Below are 23025 nucleotides of genomic sequence, written 5' to 3'. Positions count from 1 at the left end.
TTTATTATTTCGTCTATCGCGATTACTAAAAACAACAATAGTATCTAATGAAGAATGCTTTTGTTATTAATTGGTTACCAAAAGAAACAAACAGAAGAATAACCAGATCAATAAAGTATTAAGCGTTTTTGTAAAAGTCAATCCATAAAATATATGCACACTTAGAAGTAATAATTAATATTCAAAATTGAACCAAATCATCTATGGTATGTATAGTGTGTTATGCTTATAATACGATTGTTAATCGGCTAGTCTCAACGACTACTTTAAGAGTTACTTGTATAAATACACAAATATCACGTCAATGGCTTTGTAATATTGTCAATTGAAGCTAGATAGCAATTGACGCTATCCTTACAATTGAAGCTGGATGCCGTTGTGAAATGATTGTTCTTTGTTGTAGACCGACGAAGATAATTGGACTCCGTCAGTGGTACCCACATATACTCAGTACCAGTTTTAGCAACATAATTTCGGAGTGACAACTATTTTTAACTTCTATCTTTGTTTTCCCGTAAATTTTCCGGGTATTTTCATTTAGGAGAACGCCATATTTTTACATATACATTCCATCATATTATCAATATTGTGCAACATACGTTCTTTAAAGTTGTGCTACACGTATGATCACACGTTTTCGAGGGTATCGTATCTTAGGTTCACTTCTTACCAGGCTCTAGATGAATTAATATTTTGCACCTTCCATTGTCTACATTGATAATTACAGCTTCTATTATAATATTATTTTTTAAAAAATCTCTGAGTCGTGTCATTGCAAGAGCTCTTCTGAGAAAACTTGTTTAAGGTTGCTTTTGTAAGAAATTTCATATATTTGTTTTTCAGTACAGAAAAATACTTCTGCAACAAAGATACGCCTCCTGATTCAACCTTCGAAAGATTCTGGAAAACAAGCAGATTTTATTGGGAAAAGCTGTTCATGCAGGGTACCTTCCCATTTCAAATTTTCGTTTGATGATCAGAGTCCGATGGTACTTGGCTTTGAGGCATGAGCAAAGCGCTCTATTCCATGTGCCCTCTGACAATTTTTCATCTCACTCTTCCATCTTTTTATTTCCAGCCTTTGGTTATATACAAATATATACGTTTTACCTTAAACACCCATATGCAGCCCTATATTCTGACTTGGGATACTATCGATAAATCGTGAAATACTAAGTGTGCTGAGATACGAAGCACTGTACTAGAAAACTGGCGATGCCTTGTCTCTCGGTTCGCTTACACTTTAATTGTTTCTTTCCAACGGAAGTCAATGAAAAGGATAGTTAAGGCATTGATTCTGGACCCTCCTGAATATAGCATAAAAAAGGAAAAATCTTGAAGGTTTTGACGGAATTTGGTAAAGGATGCTGCGATCATCTCCTTCTCTCATCCAAGGGGGCCGATTTCTCTGTAAATTTGGGAGGGGGCATTCAGATGCAGAAGGTATATATATGAAGATTTTAAGACAAACTGCACTCAAATTATGCCAAATATTGTATATTCACAAATACAATAGGGGGGGGGGCACATGAGCTTTGGGAGGCTCCGGGTACCCTCGGCACCCTTGCTCTCATCAGAAAATTGGTTAATAACTCCTGATGGAAAGAGAAGGAGTGAAATGCTTTGATGCCTTTCATTTGGCATCATCATTCCAGAAGACCTAATTCAATATGACAAATTTTAAAATTCTGCGGCAATGCATGGCGAAATATAAATAGGTCTTGTGCAGAGCAAGTAAAATCAGAGCGCGGTTTTGAATCTGAGAAACAAATAACCAAATATAAGAAGTGGCGTCACCGTTCAGTGATAAACATTAAAAAAAAAGAAAGAAAGAAAGAAAGAAAAGAAAAATAAAGAATCTTTAAGGAGTCCAACATCATAATCTGCATTTAGTAATAATTTCGCCGCCAGATGGCAGACATTTCTGTTGTAGTTTGTATTCTTTCCGTTAGATGGCAGACAGATGTTTCTTGATTAGAAGCGTGTGATGGCCTTGTCCTGCTTTCATAATCGAATTTTTCAAACCAGCTTTGGACAAAACTGTAATCCAATCGAAGAAACAAGAATTATACATAATTTGAGGTTATTTATATATGTTTTATTTTAATCTTCCTTCCTTATCACAGATTATTTTACTTCATGTTATATTAAGTTAATTATGGTCATTATTTTGATTTAATAATTTCCTATTAATTCGTACCAGATCTGTTATCTTCCTATGTTTGTTTCCTTCTGTCTTTTTAGGTATTTAAACACAGAACTCAAGAGACCAAGCTCTAATCGAGTTTTTTTTTTTTTTTTTTTTTTTTTTTTTTTTTTTAATAATAGTAATATGAGCAACGAGTCAAGTACAACGCCTGTGAGACAATCTGATACTTAAGGGTCTTCACTATAGCGAAGTTAAACTACCACTAATTTTAGTTTTTCTGTATTATCTTCAAAACAAATAAAAAATATTCGAAAAGCAGAAACGTAGAGAACTAGACAATACGATTTTACATATGATATCTTTACCACAACTCACCTATCTGCTTTAGGTGTGCCGGTATTTACAGAAACCGCAAAAAAAAAAAAAAAAAAAAGCTAAATCTATCTACAGTTGCAAAATCGAAAGGAGATAGATTAGTTGTGACAACGGCACCACATGCAAAATCGTATTGTCTAGTTCACTACGTTTCTGCTTTTCGAATATTTTTATTTTAGTTTAATTTCGATGTAGTGAAGACCCTTGATAGTTTGTTTACATGCACATATACATTCATAGCAATCTACTCCTGCAGAAAATAAGCTATGAATTACATCAGATTTTTTTACAACGACTTAAATATTTGTTTCTGTCGATTTTTTCGAAAACTACGCATAGAATTTACTCTGAAGCATATAATTTTGTTCAGCTCGGTGTGTCCTATTCATTTACATATATCTTATATTTAGACGAGTGGTTCTCAACCTTTTTTGAATGACACTTTACTGACCGTGCAGGACATTGCAACACAATATTTAAATTATGAATAATAATAATAATATAATAGTGAAGCCAATTAGTATTTATAATGACTTTATATAACATAGCATTATTGCTATATCTAGAGGTGTTGAATAGTACAATCTGTCTCGATTTTAACTATTTATTATTAAATTCATGATTTTTAAATTCTAAAATTTCGCGACAAACCTTAGAGAAATGTGTGCCACAACACTGGTTTAGGCAATATTTGATTTGGTTTCGTATTTAGCATCCAATTTAGCAGTGAGACTATATGAGACGTGGACCGACAACTTAACGTGGAAACCAAACCACATGAGCTCCACCGGGAATCGAAACGTGGTCTCTCAAGCCATACGTGCATACGCTAACCGCTTAGCCAGAAGGGAGATCTTTGGGACAATATTGTTATTAAACAATAATTGAAATTTATTGATAATTGTAATCTTTATCTCATAAACTGTATTTCTACTGTACTCTTGCAACTGTTACAATAAAACGCTTGATTAGCACATGCATCAGTAGACAACTGTTTGTCTAACCTTAATAACATTAGATAACGTGGTTAGCGTACAGCATAAAGTTTTGGCTTAAAAAAAACTTTTTATCGTATTTTCCTAAAATCTACACACTGAGAAAAAATTGTAGATGGCGTACTTAAAAAGGTAGGTTACATGCGTAATTCCTGTAGTTTTTGGACTTAACGTACAGCATTGTATAACTGAAAACGCATGTTTTATAATACTTTCTGTATAAGTGTTCCATCTATACGTACTTTCTGTATGAAACAATGTAGGCGGTCAGGATCTCACATACAAATGGACGTATATAACATATAGCTGACGAAGGTAACATAAGTATATGCATGTGATATACGGAAAACTGTTGGATGTCCTGCAACGGCATGATGTAACATCTGAGGACAGTGCCTATGTAGCATACGGATAACGTATGCTCCGTACTGATTTCTGTAGTAAGCAAGAGGATACCGTATATTTGTACAATATACCGCTGTCCGGAGAATGGATTTTTCTCTGTGTACATATGAGAATTTAGACACAACAGGGCGTACACAGTGAGTAGGTCCTGAAAGTTCACTCTCGAAATCCCGACTTTTCTGTAAATTTAGTCTAATTTTGGGGATGATTTTACACATTTTAATATAACTTATTGTCATATTGGATATACTGTAGACTACCCAAAAAGCTTAGGACCTCTACCGATATAAATTCTTGCGTACGTGTCTGACGCACACGCCCATATTTTTTTTTTTTTTTTAGCTATAACTGCCTTATCTTTGATATTTTCTTTCTCGCTAAACGATATAATTGTATTGTAAAAGTTGCAGAGACGAATATATTCAGAAAATGCTGATAAACAATGTTCGACTGCTTCTTTATGTTTTACAGCCAATCTACGTAGGGAATTCGAACTTTTAAAAATAATGCAATATGTTATCTGTACCCAATATTGTATTACAGTGAAGTACTAATTATATAGATTTTTAGTAGTTTATTAATAACGTCCTAAATTTCTTGTCAACTTATGAAACTTAACAATTTTAATAAAGTGTTTTGACCTATAAGTCTTCTGGACAATTTGCTGCTCTGCACGTTTTCTACTGATGTTCACTATTCTAATACGCAAATCAAGCTTCGTTTCAAAATTCAAACCTACTGTTCATACGTGGAAAATGTGAAGCAGATCGGAGAGTAACGCACAATATTTTTTTTTCAAGAAAGTTTAATATATAGCAAAACCAAACAAGGCACAAATGAACTTACAATCTACTTTTCTACATAGCCACAAATTTCCTCAACACATTTCTCCTAGCGTGGTATCGCTTTCAAGATGCTCTGTTCGTAGAAGTCCGTTTGGTTGGAGTATAGCCAACTGCGGACAGCTGATTTTACTTCCGCATCTGTTGCAAAGTGTTGAACGGCCAGGAGTTTCGTCATGGGACCAAAAAGATGAAAGTCCGATGATGCAAGGGGTCCACACACCGGTCGTTCAAAATTGCTATCTCGATGGCACGGATATTCTGTTGTGTTGGACCTGTTACCGGCCGCCCAGAGCGTCACTAAGGTTCTCACGACCCTCCTCAAAGAATGCACACCACCTGGAGATATAGCTATGGTCCATACAATTGTCTCCATACACGCCACGCATGTCCTTGTGAATTTCACTCGGTGTATGCTCTTTGCTCCTCAAAAATCTAATCACACTTCCCTGTTCTTCACACCTGGACGACAGTAACATGTGCGCCATGTTTGTTTCGTAGTTCAGTATTCTCTCGCTACAGCTGCACAGGAGAACAAAATACCCTCTGTAGCACTCTCTCGTCGTTCAGTTTCACCATTCCAGCTGCAAGACCTAGAGAGAAAAAAATATTGTGCGTTACTTTAAAATCTGCCCTCGTGTATACTGGGCAGGGATTTGAACGAAATCGTAGACTCTCGCGTTGGGGACCCTTGTGACTCTCCTAATTATCAAGAGACTCAAAAAAATTGGCTAATTATCACATAGTAGTGATTGGTATCTCTTTGGAAAGCGTATAAAACACTTACTCCAACGAGGTAAAACTTGTGCAATTCCTGCCCTATTCGTAGAAGAACAAGAGAAAACAAAAATATCCTAAAAATATGGAAAATAGTATTTGGGGGTTCCTGGCAACCTTTACAGTCACTCTACGCTAACAAAATTAACATAATGTAGGCATGCATTTGTGACAATAATATAAAAACAAATTCAAGAACAATTCATTGAATTTTATATTCGCCCCGTCCTCCACCATAATACCACATTATATGAGCACCATTCTTTCATTATTGTTTGTAGAAAATACAGAAACAATAATTATGCTTCTAAACCAATTCAAAGAAAAGTTATCTTGTCTTATGTGGAACCGTTCAGAAAAATAAATGTAATTAACGTTAAAAAAAAACTGAAACTCAAGAAATTGACCAATTTTCCCTTCCCCCCCTCAACCCCCATATAAGCAACAAGTACACATACAAAGTATTACCACATAGTGGAATACTTCATTGCTTCACATAACAATTTTAGAGCATCATATCCTATGTGTTATACATTCCAACACCACACAGTTGTATACAGGGGTTGTATATACGTCAGGCGTTTATTTCATAGCCAACTGATAATGAAAATTGAAGGATAACCATTTCTCCAATCTAACATGAATTTGTATTGTTTGGAATGCTTTGCCAAATGAACACTATATATCACCGACATTATAATTAATTGTGTATGTAATGTATTTGTTTATTATATACTACATGCAAGAAGAAAGAAAACACTGTTCATACATGAATTAAAAACTCCAACTGAAAGTAGGCTCAACCTTGCAAACGGTCCAGATATTGAAAAAGTAATCGAAAAAATCTTCCCTTTATGGTACAACTTGCTGATTATTTTTAATGACGACGCCTTTCACTGTGTCTGTAAAGGGACATGTAAAAATGTGAGGAATTACAAGGAGATTCATGCTCATATGCAGAGAGCGCAGGTTCAGCTAGTAAAAATTAAAAGAAGTGAGAAAATGTATAAAAATAAACTCTGCAAAGATTCTAACAAGAACAACGGGAATTTGCAAGTTCGACCAGCAGATCGCAATCGCTGGAACATGTTTGCTGCCATCTATCGGCGAGATGTGTGACTTCTATCCAGAATATGAATAGGTACCGTTAAAGTGAACGTTACCGATGATGATTAGTGTAAGATATTAACGTATTTGTTTCATTAACAAACACGTCTGAGTTGATCATTATATCTATTGTGAAAAGATCAGAATTCAAAAATTAGCTTTCGTTCAATAGTTATCATGTGGAGTAACGGACGGACGGTCAGATTGACGTATTGACATTTCAATCCCGAATTGGCTTTATTTAGTTATTTACTAAATAATAAAGTGTTATTTCCATCAACTTTGTTGATACCATCACCCATCTCTTGGGCACCCTATGTATGTATACAAATTATGTTAATTAAGTCATTTGATTTTTGTAATTGATGCGTTCTACTTTATCCTCAAAGTTTGTATAAATTGCGATAGATCGAATAAAGTATATTATACTGTAAGTCCCTAGTTTTGAAAATTTTTCTTAAGGTACGAAGATTCTGGACCAAAATAATAATTAAAAAAAGAGTGATCTACTCAGGAATTAGATAAATCACAATATCAATTTAATGGCCGTACTAATTCCTTTGTATATCTCCGTAAACTTTCGATGCCCTCCCGATTTGAAGAGAATACGACTCCTCTCTGACAAACAACACTTTTTCCATACACATGCGGAAGCCGGAATTCTCTAGGACTGTATGTGGATGGAAAGCTCCACACAAACTTGTCTTAAGCATTCACAGGACGATATAGTGACCACCAAGAAACTGGCCTCATTTATTTTCCACCCTTGACCCACACAATCTTCTAAAATAGGTTGGTCTTGGAGCCGCGTTACTACAACGTGCAAAATTCCCCACCCTCACTGAAGATCCAGGTCGTCCTGTAGGCTGGTTGCTACCAAATACGCAATTGCTACCCCATAGGCTGCTGCTACCGAATAGGCTACTGCTACCACATAGGCTACTGCTACTGAATGGGCTGCTGCTACCGAATAGGTTACTGCTACTGCATAGGCTGCTGCTACCGCATAGGCTACTGCTACTGAATAGGCTACTGCTACCAAATAGGTTACTGCTCCTGCATAGGCTACTGCTACCACATGGGCTACTGCTACTGAATGGGCTGCTGCTACCGAATAGGTTACTGCTACTGCATAGGCTAGTGATACCGAATAGGCTACTGCTAGTGCATAGGTTGCTGCTACCGAATAGGCTACTGCTAATGCATAGGTTGCTGCTTCCTAATTATTGTTATTTTATTTGAACTTTAAAATAAACATAATAACAATGAAGTAAGAATAATGCAAAGAAATAAGACGCCATTGACGAAAAGCATCGAAAACAGCTGAATTTGTTTAATCACTACCTTATTGATTACTGAGTTGTAAGTATCAGTTAAATTTGTAGACAGGGGCATCGTTTAGTACTTCAGGGGATTGTCTTCTGAGTTTGCGAAGTTAATCATTTTAATCAATAATATGCATCACACTTATGTAAAACGTGAAGATCCACTTCTATTGGAGGCCTTATCCTCCTTCCATAAGGGAAACTTAAAATAGCTCTACAGTTTATAGCGTGCCTCAAAGTTTTTTGCACAGTATGTTAGTGAATTAAGTTAGTATTAACCATTTTTATAATTAATTTATATTAGTTTATAAAGATATAGATAATACACTATCCCTTAGCTCTATTAACTATAATAAAATCCACAATTTAAAACTGTTACCACAAAACAGACGACATAACTTTCTGCAAGAAAAAGTAACAAACGGAAGATAACGAAAAACGTGATGCATTTCTATCATTAAATTTACTTTCAAATCCTTCGTTAACTTTATTCAATTCTTACAGCTGTAACTAAGAATTTAAACCTGATTACTTCTAACACGGGCGTCATTTAGAAGCGTCATAAGAGAGTGATTGTCACCAGAGCTGTATGTTAAAAAATACTATATTAATATACCATTAAAAACATCAAGTTATACTTAAATCGGTGCAGAATTTTGTTTCTTCTTCCCCTAAAACAAAACCTAACCTAACGCTCCTGACTTCCTCTACGTCCCATCCAGTGGCGGTAGATCATATGGGGGAAAATTAAAATTTATTAGTACAATTAAGGGATGACAATCTTTTTTCTTAGGTAGCAATGATAAGAATCGTCATTGTTCACGTCCGCTACAATGGTTAAATCACGTCGAGTAACATGGTTCCTATCTTCTCATCATACGATTTATGCATCGTTAATTTGGAGAAAGTTTTTCTATAAATACACGATCTTCTATATAGAAATTTCCATTGTTGCTAAAGTTTTTGGTGCAAATTGTCTCAAAATTGATTCTATTTTATTGTGTAATGCTTCAGAGTAAAAATAAAATGAGTTTATAAACTCTCGACTTGCACGTATGGATTGTCGATGGCATAAAATTAATTTTTAAATTTTAAAACAAATTCCAACAAATGGTGGCTCCTGAAGGAAGTCATATTGATAAAAATTAAAATGTTTACTACTGCATGCTAAGGGAACAAAACTTACCTTTTTTTTTTTTACCAAAACTTACTTGCTACTTTTTTGCGTCTTACCCAATTCAGTTACGCGACACATATTCTGAAAGGCTTTCTGTCTTTAGCCACAAAGTTATGACAATGAAATGAAATCTCTAAGTTTTACGCCCCCCGGGTATGCTGACTAGGCTAAAGGAGATGGTGATGATAAGAAATGTATGCAATGGTGGAATGAATAAAGTATGGGAAGAAATAGGACAACCCCGAGAAAATCCACGCACACGATGATTGTCCACCACAAAGTCCACTTGGCGCGTGCTGGGATCGAACCGGGAACTTCACGCACCAGAGATGAATGCTCTACCACTGAGCCACCGCGGCCACTCACAAAGTTAATAACAACATTTAACATTCAAATGTGAATATGAATCCAATATAATAAATATGAATATAATATTCCTAAATAAAAGAACGGCATTTTTCTTAACCCTCACCCGTACTTGAACTCAAAATATATTAATTTCCTTATCTTCATTTACTAAAATGAAGACCAGTGAGGGCGAGGCCGACCCTCATGAGGACAAAATGAGTGAGGGCGCCCATCTCTGATTCGTAACATTAGCTGTGCTTTAACAGTTGTTACATTATAATTTAATGGGGAAAAATTTGCTGCGTAACATTTCATACGACTTATTACGTTGTTTAGCAAATTAGAAATTGAAAAACTTCTCTGTTTGGATTAATTATAAGTTATATACGAGTAATAACTGACCACAGATGATTAAAAGTTCATTGTATTAACATACCAAAAGATAGTGCCAATAATCGTTGCCTCAGCTTCAGCAGAAAATGCAGTGCTTGGCTGTAAATATTTAAACTGAACATATTTCGTATCTAAGTAGTATATGTGAATGCATGTTTAAATATTGATTCTTGGCACAGTTGATTTTTTAAGTTGTATTTTATTTCTGAATGTTCCTCCCCTTTACTCGGCAGATATAGATCCCTTGGTACTAATGGCCACTTTGTGAACAGGAGGTGCGTGTTGAAGTGTTGCATGCCTTCACCACGTATGCATGTCTGTATTTGTTAGGACTGCACCTACGCATTTTGTTCCTAGTGACTCTCATGTTTACATATTCATGTAATGGTCGTTCGCAGCACTTTTTTATATTTTGTTCTATTTTTTATTTTTTTGATTTTCTTTCCTGGTGTGGTATAGATAAAATAATAGAGAGCGACCGCAACTATGAACGGAATATAATGCATAAAGTAGAAAATAGGTCACAACAACAAAAAATTCAATAAACAACAACAAGCAAGAGTACTTAATGAACAAGGAAATTATTTCGTTCTGCATTTCCCTATATTTTATGTGCGTCAATTAGTTGCATACGTCCTTATCAACTGTAAGCCTCAATGTTCGTGAAATATATTTTGTTTCAATTATTGATTACTGTTAGAGTGTTTTGTCAACAGCTACGCTGTATAAGACGCAGAAACATCCGCAGGATTTTTCTCACGAGGAAAGGACAGCGAAAGACTAACACACAAGCGAAGTCCTGAATATGCGATTACGTGTTGTTTGCCACGGTGTCATTTGCCAAGGTTCGATTTTGGTGTTGTTTTCCACAGTATTGTTCTTTCTGATTTATCTTATATCACAGGTATGCAAATAAGCAAGAAAATTTTACTAGCTCAAGAAAAAAGCTACTAGCCCACAATATTGAAGTTATTTACTTACTTTCGGTATAATATTAAATACTCGCCCTCACCGACGAACCATTCGCCCCGGGGAAGTGGGCGAGCGGTTATTTGCATCCCTGTATATCATAATCATGAATATTTATATCATAAGCTGAGAGTTGCCAGATGTCTATATAATAACAATCAAATATATTATATTTATAAACAGAATAAATACAATACTAACTGTTCCGAGCACGTTATTGGGTTACTGCGCTATTGGCTGTTAGCGCCATAGTTAAATTTATTCAACTTGAGTTCAAGCACTTGAGGTAATTGTGTGTTTAGAAACTCCCCAAATACATTTTTTTTAAAATGATGTGACATATAATTGCTGTATGTTCGAACATGTAGCCAACATTAAATCTAGGCATATCACCAGGACCAACCAAAAGTGGGGGGTAACAATCTCGACAAATGGGAACCCGGAAGTAAATTTACTAAATTTATTTCCTCTTACAAAAGGTGTTTAAAAGATTGATAAATCCATATATTTAAATATAATTTTCTGAAATGGTTGTTACAAAAAAAAAAAAAAAAAAAAAAACCTTAATATTTCATAACTTTCCTAGGAAGTAAATTAAACAAAATTATATTTAAATATATGGATTTATCAATCTTTTAAACACCTTTTGTAAAAGGAAGTAAATTTAGTCTGTTAGTAATACAAAAATGTAGTGGCTTTTGTACTGTTACTTGGCTATTGTCTAATCTATCTAATATAAATAAAATAAAGAATTTGTTTGTGTGTTTGTCTGTGTATGTCCGGCCTGGGGACCAGACGAGTGGACCGAGAGTTACCAAATTTTGGTCAGGGGTACCTTGGCTCAGGCCCCAGACCAAGACGAAGCCCTTTTTTTCAAATTTCGAACCAGGGGGGTCTCAGGGGGGCGTTTACCGGAACCGGCTTGGGAACCAGACAAATTGATCGAGAGTTACCAAATTTTAGTCACGAGTACCTTGGTCCAGGCTCCAGACCAGAGTTAAACGTTTTTGTCAAAAATCGAATTAGGGAGGGTCTCAGGGGGACGTTTACCGGGACATGTAAAAGTAGTAGAAAATGACCGATATAAGTGTCGAATTCATAGTTTTCGCGGTCGCTGAATTCAATGGTGAAACTCCGATCACATTAACTTTCAAATTCAAGCTATCCGGGCCGGTCGTCACCGGGGGAGAGGGAGTGAGATACCGAGACATATAAAAGTAATCCAAAATGACCGATATTAGTGTTAAATCCATAGTTTTCGCAGTCTCTAAAATCAATGGTGACACTTTCATTAGCGATGACTTGCAAATTTAGTTACAATTGGGAGTCAGCGGGGGGCGGGGGGAATCCGAGACATGTAAAAAATAGCCAAAAATAACCGATATTAGTATCAAATCCATAGTTATCCCGGTCTTTGAGATCAATGGTGATACTCCCACAGGCGTTGACTTCCAAATACAGCCGCCGTGCGAAGCATGGGTATATTCAACTAGTTATAAATAATATTAGAATATACGGATATGAAATCCCTTTATAGCCTTTCTGAAACAAGATGGAGTGTGCTCAAATTGGAGTGGATTTGAGTTAAGCACCAGACTACTGTATACGAGGGACCTACAGCTTATCATGGAACCGGAACTACATGAGTTTCCGCCGTTAATCCAGCTGCACAGGAATATGAACCAAATATGATGTGGTGTTATAGACTCTACTTTGTTTCATGCTTTTGGGCGCATAAATTCTACTCTATAGTGTTATTCTATAGATCTAAAACAGAGTTCCTGGAAACCCTTCCGTTTACTTCAGGTGTGAGTGAATCTTCACGATAATGATATCTGATAAAATTTGAATCCAAATACTCTGTCCAAATCGTGACAAACAACACCAAACCCGGCAACTCTGGCAAAACGACACGGTGGCAAACAACACGTCATCGAATATACATAGATTAGTGCCGATAATATTATTTTATGTAAAACAATTATTATTGATACAAATTGCATAGCTTTATTAGCTATACTAAATACATCAAATTCTGTAGTGGATAAGTAAGAAAATTAATATTTTGACATGTATTTCGAAATACCAAACCCCTTTAGAAAATCCAAAAGAGGGCAATTGCCCCCATTTTCTTCCCGCTGCAGGCGCTCACAATGAAAACTACTACAGTGTATTCCATGCTCTCGCCGGGAATCGAACTCGGGACCTCGTGGACCAAATTTGCGAGCGCTACACTAAGAGAAACAACGTATGGGGCGTACGTGAAAACGTAGGTTCCATATGCAAGTCCTGTAGTTTTTCCACTTAACGTACAGCAAACGTATAACTGAAAGAGTATACTTTCCGGACAAATGTTCCGAATAAACATACTTTCTGTACGAACGAAAGAACTGTATACAGGCGGTCAAGATCTCACATACAAATGAACGTAGGTAATATACGAAAGACTTTTAGATGTCACACATCCTGCAACAGTATGATATAACATCCAAGCAGGGAAAAAGGGAAGTATGTATTATATAGATAACATATGCTCCATGCTGATTTCTGTAGTAAACATAATGATTCCATATATCTGTACAGTCCGCAGCAAAAAACCTGCAACATGAGCATGTAAGTTTATTGTAAAACGATGAAATCTTTTCCTCCAAAATAAGTGTGCAGGGGAGGACGCCGAGGTTTCTGCTGGCATGATTCATGCCACTTAGTCATTATGTTGATTCCTTGGGATTTTAGGCGTAGTTTCACAATAAACTTACTTTCTAATGTTGCATTTTTTTATTTTTTTAAATTTATTTATTTATTTTTTTATTTATTTATTTTTTTTTTTTGCTGCGGACTGTACAACATACCGCTGTCCAGATAACGGATTTTTCTCGATGTAGCCACTTGAGACGCGAGGAGTATATTTTGAGGCAAGGAGAGTGAAATTACATTCTAAGGAGCAATAATAACCTACTATTTTTTATTCATTTAAAGTCGAAAATTAATTTTAAAAAAGCAATGTTTAACATCGGGCAAAAAAGATCCATGTAATCAACTCTTGGAAATTTTAGAGGGGAAATGAATACGGAAAGAAGTATACAGAATTTGAGAAGGTCAAAAAGCTATGAATTTGGACCGGAATCACATCCGGATTCGTTTAAACTTCTACGTATTTTTTAGGATTCCGGATCTAGGTTTCGGATAACCGGATTTTATTTATCCGCTTCTTCTGAGAACCTTCTTTGATCTCGATGTCCTAATTCATATCATGAACCTATTTTCTTAGTATGAAAGTTGTATGTATTGAAATCTTTAAGTTTAACGTCCCACATTTATGACAGTGAGGCTAAGGGAGACGATGGTTAATACAAGTGAATGATGATGGAAGAATTGGTGGAATGAGAAAGAGGGAGGAAAACGGGAGTATCCCAAGGAAACCCACGAACACGATGTTTTCCATCACAAACTTACATGCCCGGTGATCGAACCAGGGTCGTCAGAAGGTGTGTCAGGAAATATGACTAATTTGCATATGATGTGCTGCTTCATCAACAGTCGCTCGTTTGCCTAACAGAACCATGTCACGTACACGCTCAATGTTGTATTCATTTGTGGCCGTAGATGACCGCCAGGCTACTTCCTCGTGCGTAACACTTGTATGAACATTTTTGAAAATGAAAATGAAATGAAATCTTTAGTTTTACGTCCCACGATTATGCCGGTTAGACTAAAGGAGACGGTGATGATGAGAGATGAGTGAAACGGTGGAATTTGAAGAAAGTGGGAGGAAACGGGAGAACCCCGAGAAAACCCACGAGTACGGTGTTTGTCTATCAGAAAGTCCACACGTCGCGAGCTGGGATCGAACCAGGGACCTCAAGCGCCGGAGGTGAACGCTCTACCACTGAGACACCGCTCCCCCCTGAACATTTTTTAATTTTTCAATTCATTCGTAGATACTGTTCCCGTACTGTGGCGAAAGTCTTTGATGGAATGCGGCGCCAGGCCCTTAGCCAGCCCCAAAATGTAGGGGGCCGGCTGAAGTTAGGAGGGGCCCGATCCAACCATATGATAGTTCATCACCATATTATAGTTCTTTTGCAAGCTACTGTAAAACTTTTAGGGGGCCAGCAAAAATTTAGAGGGAGGCACGGTCCCCCTAGACCCCCTGGATACAGGCCTGGGTGGCGCCTGATACACTTTGTGACCACACTACCCGGATCACTGCTCATTGTTTCCCTTTGGAGCAATTTTCTAATGCAGCAGCCATGATCTATCTGCAACAAAAGGAAGACAAATGGAGAAATTAGGATTAAACTTTCATAGTATGACCACAACAGCATAACAATAAAATAAACGAGGACAGAGGTCAGCATGAACAATGTAAGATAAGTTACAGTTACATTGCGGATAATTCTTGAGTTACCCTCGTATATTTTAGCAGATTATAATAAATTAAATTAAATTCGTTGTGTATTTTAAACTAAACTCTGACTAATTCTACTTTACATAATAATAATGATGGATTTTAATGTCGTTAATTAAATCATGTCTGCATTTTTCTTTTGTTGCTGACCCCCAGATCGATATCTGGCCGAATAGTGGGCAGTGTCTGGTGGTTCTTCACTCTGATCCTTATTTCATCGTACACAGCCAACTTGGCGGCCTTTCTAACAGTCGAAAGGATGGTCGCTCCCATCAACTCTGCGGAAGATCTTGCTTCCCAGACGGAAGTACAATATGGGACGCTGTACCATGGATCTACGTGGGACTTCTTCAGGGTAAGTTATCTATCTTACTTAACTACGTTAAACTTTCATAGGCTAGGAAGTCATAGATGATGACCTTATATGTAAAATGTATGTAAAAATGTGTTATTTTGAATGGAAACGAACGAATTCCAGTTTACGTCCCATAATTTTGAACTGTAGAATAAAAGAAGATTGGTGATTAATGAAAAGGAACGATTATGGTGAAGTGAAAATATGGGAGGAAACGACAAAATCTGGAACAAACCCATGTACGACGCTCAGATTATCCACAGCAAACTCACAGGCCTAGGATGCAACCAGGGACTGCTCAGTGCTCTTTCACTAAGCCATCGTACCTTCATAACATGTGCTAATTAGTTTTGATGCGGACTTTGCAATATTTTACTACTTACAGATAAATTCATATTTGAATCGATTATCCATCAAACATATATGAAGAACACACCAAGATCTTGTGTGAATACACGTTACTATCTGTGAGCTATAATAGTAATTTAAAGAAAATATTAAGACCTAGGTCGCCATCGCCAGGTAACAGGCCCTCAAGCAGCCACAGAAGTTTGGGGGTTCATGGATATGTTAGGGGGGCCAAGTCATTAAAAATTCTCTTACACATATCAAAATTGTGTTTTTTGTCTTGAGGTTTGGAGGGGCCACGAAAAGTTTAGGGGCCGGCAGGCCCCCTAGCCCCCCTCTAGTTGCGGGCCCGCCAGGTAATCAACTAGGGTTTGTGTCACCCGGGGTTAACACGAAATTCAAGGCCAGGAAATTATTTATACTAGTGGAGAGCAAGCGAGGCTTGTGCTTTGGGCGTGTATTTGCACAGAGAGAAATCCGTTGTCCAGACAGCGATATATTGTACAAATATACGGTTCATATGTTTACTACGGAAATCTGTACGGAGCATATGTTATTCATATGCTACATATGTTCCTGGCTTTTTCCTGCTCAGATGTTTGCAGCTGCAATATGTTTGACATCTAACAGCCTTCCGTATATTACATACGTATACGTATGTTACACACATCGTCTATGTTATGTACAGGGTGTTTCAAAACAACACCGACAACATTTGCTAGGTGATTCCTGATACCAAGATAGGACAAAAAAGTATAGACCAACCTGTGTGTTCAAATGCTTCCTTTCGGAGTTATAGGCTGTCGAAAATGTAAGAAAGTGAACTTTAAAGGTCCATAGCTCCAAAAGTATGGGGTCTACCGAAATCGGGTCAAGACTTCATTTAGAAACTAATATGTGCACTATCCAAGAATACACGTTTTAGAATCCTCAGGTACTCAGGCAACAATTTTTGTAGAGTGAGTTCGGCTACAGGTATATAATTTGAAGTACTAACAACTATCTCTATAAATATTGTTGTGGAAGTACCGCAGGATTCTGAGACATAGGTATTTGGATAAAACACATACTAGTTCCTAAGTGAAGTCTTGACCCCACTACGGTAGATCCCGTAGTTTTGGAGATATGGACCTTTAAAGTTCATAAAAAAAGCATTTGTGCAACCAGGTTGGTCTATACTTTTTGTCTTATCTTGGTGTCAGGAATCACGTCCCAAACGTTGTCTATGTTGTTTTGAAACACCCTGTAGACTTCCATTTGTGACATCCTTACGGCCTATATACAGTTCTTTCGTTCGTACGGAAAGTACGCTTATTGGGAACTCTTATACAGAAAGTACGTACAAATTATACTTTTTCAGTTATGCGTTGGCTGTACGTTAAATCCAAAACCTACAGGATTTACATATATAACCTACACGGTACGTACGTTATATTTTCTCTGTGTTGAGGGGCACCTGAAAGGGCAACATATATATTAGACGCCCCTCCAATACGTACATGCCTGAGGCACATGCCTCATTTGCTCTCTCTTAGTTGCGGTCCTGACTATTGCATATATTTCCAATAACTAAGCTTTAGTTCATCCCTTGACAAATTTCATCAAGAAAGAAATCAATTTCAGTCAGACCCAAATTAGCGCCTACGTTGAATAGTCTAAAGCCTAGAATGGATATTTTTGACTTTCATTCCCCTGTCTTATATTTTACATAATAATTTATAGTATTACAACTCTCCCATATGACGCTTTCTGCATTACAAATTATAATGCATTTAATGTATCGAATTCGAGTGATCCTGTTGTTTAAACGTGTTAAATGTTGGATCTGTTGTGGAGGGTAATTTGGTGATTGCAATTTACAGCACAAGAACGGCGTATGATTATTTTATTTTATTTTATCTAAATTTTTGGACTTAGATTTCTGAAATAGCCTAGGAAGGCCGAGCATATTAACACAGCTCTAAATTTCGGGTGACAAAAAAGAGAAAGGACGTAATTTTATCTTCCACTTGACTGTCATTGTAAATAGCAATATTTTCTGGAGAAATTTTTGTATTACTCTCTTTCGAATTCTTGTTATCCGAGGTGCAGGCAAGTTATGACATCATTTTTTTTCTCAGAACTGGTAACAGATAGAAACGAGCTGTTGTAAAGTACCGGGGCATCCTTGTCAATGCGTGACAGAGATGACAACACCATATGACACACAGGACTCTAGCGGCAGTTGTGAGGATTGTTTTTGATACGATACTTACGACACAAAGGTGCGCTTATAATATGTCACCAGACAATGTTGACGTGTGATGACGGCATGACGGGACTTTCTCTTCATCGATTGTGACAATAGATCAGACATACATGCCGTTATTCAATCCTGAAACGAAAAGCAATAGCCCTGCTGCTATTGTATCAGCGATTTTCCAGCGGTCAAAACAGACTCCTAATGAAGCGTTTCCTGTAGCCGTGGAATCATGATGTCGACGCTCTGAAAAATGTGTACAGCTGAATGGAGATTACATCGAGAAGTGAAATAAGTTTCATAGGTTTCGTGTGATTAGTTAATGAGATAAAAATAGTAGTAGGTGTTATAACGAATGCACCTCGTATTCTCTACCTAGCATTAGTTTAAAATAAATAGTTTTAATATTGTATACTATTAAACATTCTCTATTAACTTTCTCGTGTTTTGTTCCCTTTTCCAGAAATCTCAAATTACGTTATATAGTAAAATGTGGGAATTTATGAATTCCCGAAAACATGTGTTTGTAAGCACATACACTGAGGGCATACGGCGAGTACGAACGTCCAAAGGGAAATATGCTCTGTTGATAGAGTCTCCCAAAAATGACTACACGAATGAAAGAGAGCCCTGTGATACAATGAAGGTGGGGAGGAATCTAGATGCCAAAGGTTTCGGTGTAGCCACACCTTTAGGATCACCGCTTCGGTAAGTAGAACGCATTTCTTTTTATGTAAATAAGAGAACTGATAAGATGAGCGAGCACGATTGTTTTGACCAGAGGAAATGGACGTTGGACGAGTAAAGGCAAACCATTCGAATTATTATTATTATTATTATTATTATTATTATTATTATTATTATTATTATTATTATTATTATTATTATTATTATTATTATTATTATTAAGTATTCTGCCTTTTGGTAGGTCCTGGAACTAGTGAGGTTTTCTTCTTCTTCTTCTTCTTAATTTTTAGTTTGGGCCTTGAAAGGTTTCTTCCATGTTTCTCGACTTTTAGCTTCCTCTTTCAACACCCAATATTTTCTTCTATTTTTCAAATAATCGATCACTTGTGTTCTTCTTCTTCCTATTCCTCGCTTTCCTTCCATCTTTCCTTCTATGGCGGTATGAAGAAGACGATTTATTCGGAAGATGTGTCTAATCCAATTGACCTTTTTACGAAGTATAGTGGCTAGAAGCGGCCTCTTCTCTCCTATCCGTTTTAAAAAATCTTCGTTTGTTACTCTTTCAGTTCATTTTATCTTCTCCATCTTGCTCCAACACCACATTTCGATGTTCTCTAAATATTTCTTCTCCAATGTCCAAGTAATGTCCAAGTCTCTGAACCATTTGACCAATGTTTTCCTTAGTCCAATATTAAGGCTGCTAGTTAAGAGTGATCTTTTCTTGTTGAATGCTTCTTTGGGTATGATAATTCTCGACCTGGTCTCTCTGGTGCAGTAGGCATCTTTCGTCAAAATACTTCCCAGATATTTTAAAACTTCATAACTCCATTAATTTTGGGTCATATGATAAAAAATAAAGAGTTTTCTAATTTTGGTTAAAAAAACTTGGACAGTTGTTAAAACAGTTATTGAATATTTTAAAGGATTTGATAATGTGCGTCACGAAGATTGAACCGGACATTGCCGCATTAGTGAAATTACACCATACTCAGGTATCTCAGTAGCTTACAATTTTAATCGTATTTTAAGATGCAGGCTTTATTGCATTTGTATTTTTCTGGTATTTCAATATGCAGGATTTGTTGCATTTGTATTTTTCTGGTATTGCAATATGCAGTTCTCATTAGTTTCATATCGTACCTCTTTCATTTAAATTGATTTTTAAATAACTCTGCATCTATTGAAAATGTTTAGTAGACTTTTTTTCGTTCTTAACAGTATGTATAAAAATATAGCTATCAGAACAAAATTCAAATTAATATTTAAAAATATTTTTCAGCATTAGAATCTAATTTTATTTATCTCTTTGGCTTATCTTCGCGATCCTCCATGAAACCCTCTTGCGACCCCCAGGTTGAGAAAATTTGGTCTAAGGAAAATAGATGAAAAAGCTAATATTGAGTTGTAATTCCTGTTCTAACGATTGGCCAGATTTATCGCTTCTTTGAGGTATTATCCATACTTATAACTTTTGTAATATTTACCTAATAAAGACCAAAACTAAGAAGTCGAAAGCACCCGTAATATTTACGTTTTTAATATTTACGCAATAAAGACATGAGAACTATTTTGTTTACATCGTTTCAAGCTTGTATCGCAATATAAGAATGTTTTTATTGTATGTTCACAATCAATTATATTAATGGAAGTTGGTTCACGTCTTAAGTTTTTTCTTTAAGAATAAAGAACTTTTCGAACAAAGCAAAGAGGAAAAATTAAAATATTTTTACTTACAAAAATGAAAGGCAAAAAGTAATTTGATGTGAATTGAGTAATGGAAAAAGGTTCTTTGGAAGGGTGGAGAAGTAAGGGAAAATGAAATGCTTACTAAAGAGTTCTTCATGAAGGAAAATTCTTTCATTCTAAGAAACAGAAAGAAAACTCTGACAATTAAACATTAACAAAAATGGGTCGTTTTATTATTTCCACTTTCCTTAAAGATGTTTCTCCGAACGATTCTTTTGATATTTCGAATGAACTAGAATTAGGAACATTTTTCTTTGTTTTTTATAAACAAATTTCGTTTACTTCTAATGTACGTAAGATGAGGAAGAAACGCCCGATAGTATGTTCCTGATATATTAAGAATGTAATCTACGGGTTGGACCAATTATCTTGATAAACCCGCATAACTGTTAATCTAACAAACAAAAAATATTGAAATTTCATGCCAAGTAAATATCGGCAAGGGATGACGCACATCGGCAAGTCAGGTTATTAGATATTTCAAATGCAAATGTTAACCTGAGATACATGAGGGGATATGTGAATTGTACTGTTTTAAAGGCTTTTTAGGGATTTTAGGATTTAGATTTCTGGGCTTTCGGCATCTAAGGCCATTAGCTCTTCACGATTTGAGGGATGACGTCTCTCGGCGAGCACACTACCTGGAGGAAATGGAAGGAAAAAAGGACTACTCTGAAGAGAATGTTGTACGAACCATGGTACTAGAATAAATAGAGGTTTTTACCCGAGACCCTGTTTTATACTAGAATCTGGGGTATTGTAAGAATATTATTTTTTGACGGGTTTTCTTTTGCACCTAGGAGATTGAAATTTTGCACACACATTCAGTATACCCCTTAGTCTTTTCTCAGATTTCTTTCAGATTTCTGTGTTAAAACAAAGGGGCTCAGAGGGGCAAAAAGATAAAACACGGGATTTTTAAAAATCCATTTTTCGCGATTTTCCAACCTCTGATAAATGATGGAGACACGTGAATAGTTCTGTTTGAAAGCCTGTTCTATTTTGAAGAGACTGATGTACGAACCATGATTCTAGGATATATAGGTATGTCTCAGGAAATTTCTATATTATATCTGAGTCATGTGGGCCATTGGTGGGGATGTTCTCAGCTCATTGGTAAATATTTTTTTACCGATCTTTCTATTCATAATTTTAAATTAAACTTAATATTTTGTAAACTTAAAATTCAAGATTAAACTTAAAATTTTGTACACACATTTAGTACACAATTAACACAGGGGGAGGGCAGAGTTGCTCAAAATTAAAAAAAAAAAAAAATCAGAAAAGTTCCAATTTCTCTGACATTGTTCCGCCTCAAAGACATGATAGGGAAATGTGAATGATACCATTTTAAAGGCAATTCTATTTTGAAGAAAATGAGGTACGAACCACGATCCTAGGATAAATAGGGATGATGCTGAGCTGCTTGACTGAAAGTCTATAATTTACTTTAAAAAGCCATAATTTGAAAGGGTTAAATTTCAGTGTTATTGTCCGTTCACTTTAGGATGGAAAATTGTTTACAAACAACAATTGCAGTGCGAGCGTCAAAACCTTGCTTCTCAACCCTACATGGTTAATTCATGGTTGCCAGACGTATGAACCGTCGAACCGAATATATCTACTTCTTTACCGCCATGGAACAATTACTATTACTACATAAATTGCTGCTCTTGGGATGAATGAGACATCAACGCTATGACAAATCGAGTTAGTAATTATGTAATACAATCATACATACAATGCCTACTCAATTTTGTACAAGTGTCTTTGTTCGAAAGTTTGCGAAAGTCTTGTACGTCTGGCAATATTGGGAAGTTGCAGTTTGTGTTGTAAAAAATAAACAGAGAGAGCGAAGACCGTTAGGTTTGCTGAACAGAATTGTTTTCATAAATATGGCGACAGAAGCTTATTGTACTGATTGTAAACAGGGGCCGGGAATTTCGATGCGGGTATATGTGGAAATATTCTCGCCACATATTGCCTGCTGCAAACTGCCAAGTCTAGAATTTCGTACTAATTGAATGAACTTTGAGAAGGATGAGTATAATCACGCCCATATTCAGGAGGTACTAGGTTGCCGCCCCCAAAATTTTTGCTATCCCCCTAAAATTTTCACGGTAGGGTTGAAAATGAACTATAATATGGTGATGAATTATAATATGGTTGGATCGAGCCTCCCCTAACTTCAGCCAGACTCCCTTACATTTTTGGGCTGGCTACCGTCCTGAGTATGATGCAATGATTATAAGGACTAACAACCATAGACTTAAAGTACTAGGAAATAAAGCATCCTGCTGTAAGAAGAATAGAATACGCATTGAATTACGTGTTCAAAGTACAGTAAAAGCGAATTTTAATATGTAAACATTTTTAA

The 23025-nt window shown here is 36.3% G+C and overlaps 1 protein-coding gene across 3 annotated transcripts in view; it reads left to right on the top strand.

The window, feature by feature from the left end:
- LOC145662247 (glutamate receptor 1-like) overlaps nucleotides 1-23025 on the top strand; it is a 1126308-nt gene that overhangs the window by 680382 nt on the left and 422901 nt on the right. For all 3 annotated transcript variants that reach the window (XM_081727625.1, XM_081727624.1, XM_081727626.1), the window contains exons 14-15: nucleotides 15430-15628; nucleotides 18679-18923. In XM_081727625.1, the coding sequence (XP_081583751.1) occupies nucleotides 15430-15628; nucleotides 18679-18923 (444 nt within the window). The remainder of the gene's footprint in view (nucleotides 1-15429; nucleotides 15629-18678; nucleotides 18924-23025) is intronic.

This window comes from Thermobia domestica, chromosome 10 (genome assembly GCF_964235325.1).
Source record: "Thermobia domestica chromosome 10, izTheDome1.hap1.1, whole genome shotgun sequence".
NCBI lineage: Eukaryota > Metazoa > Arthropoda > Insecta > Zygentoma > Lepismatidae > Thermobia > Thermobia domestica.
The sequence above is the reverse complement of the archived record's forward strand: the minus strand, read 5'-3'. Positions and strand labels throughout refer to the sequence as shown.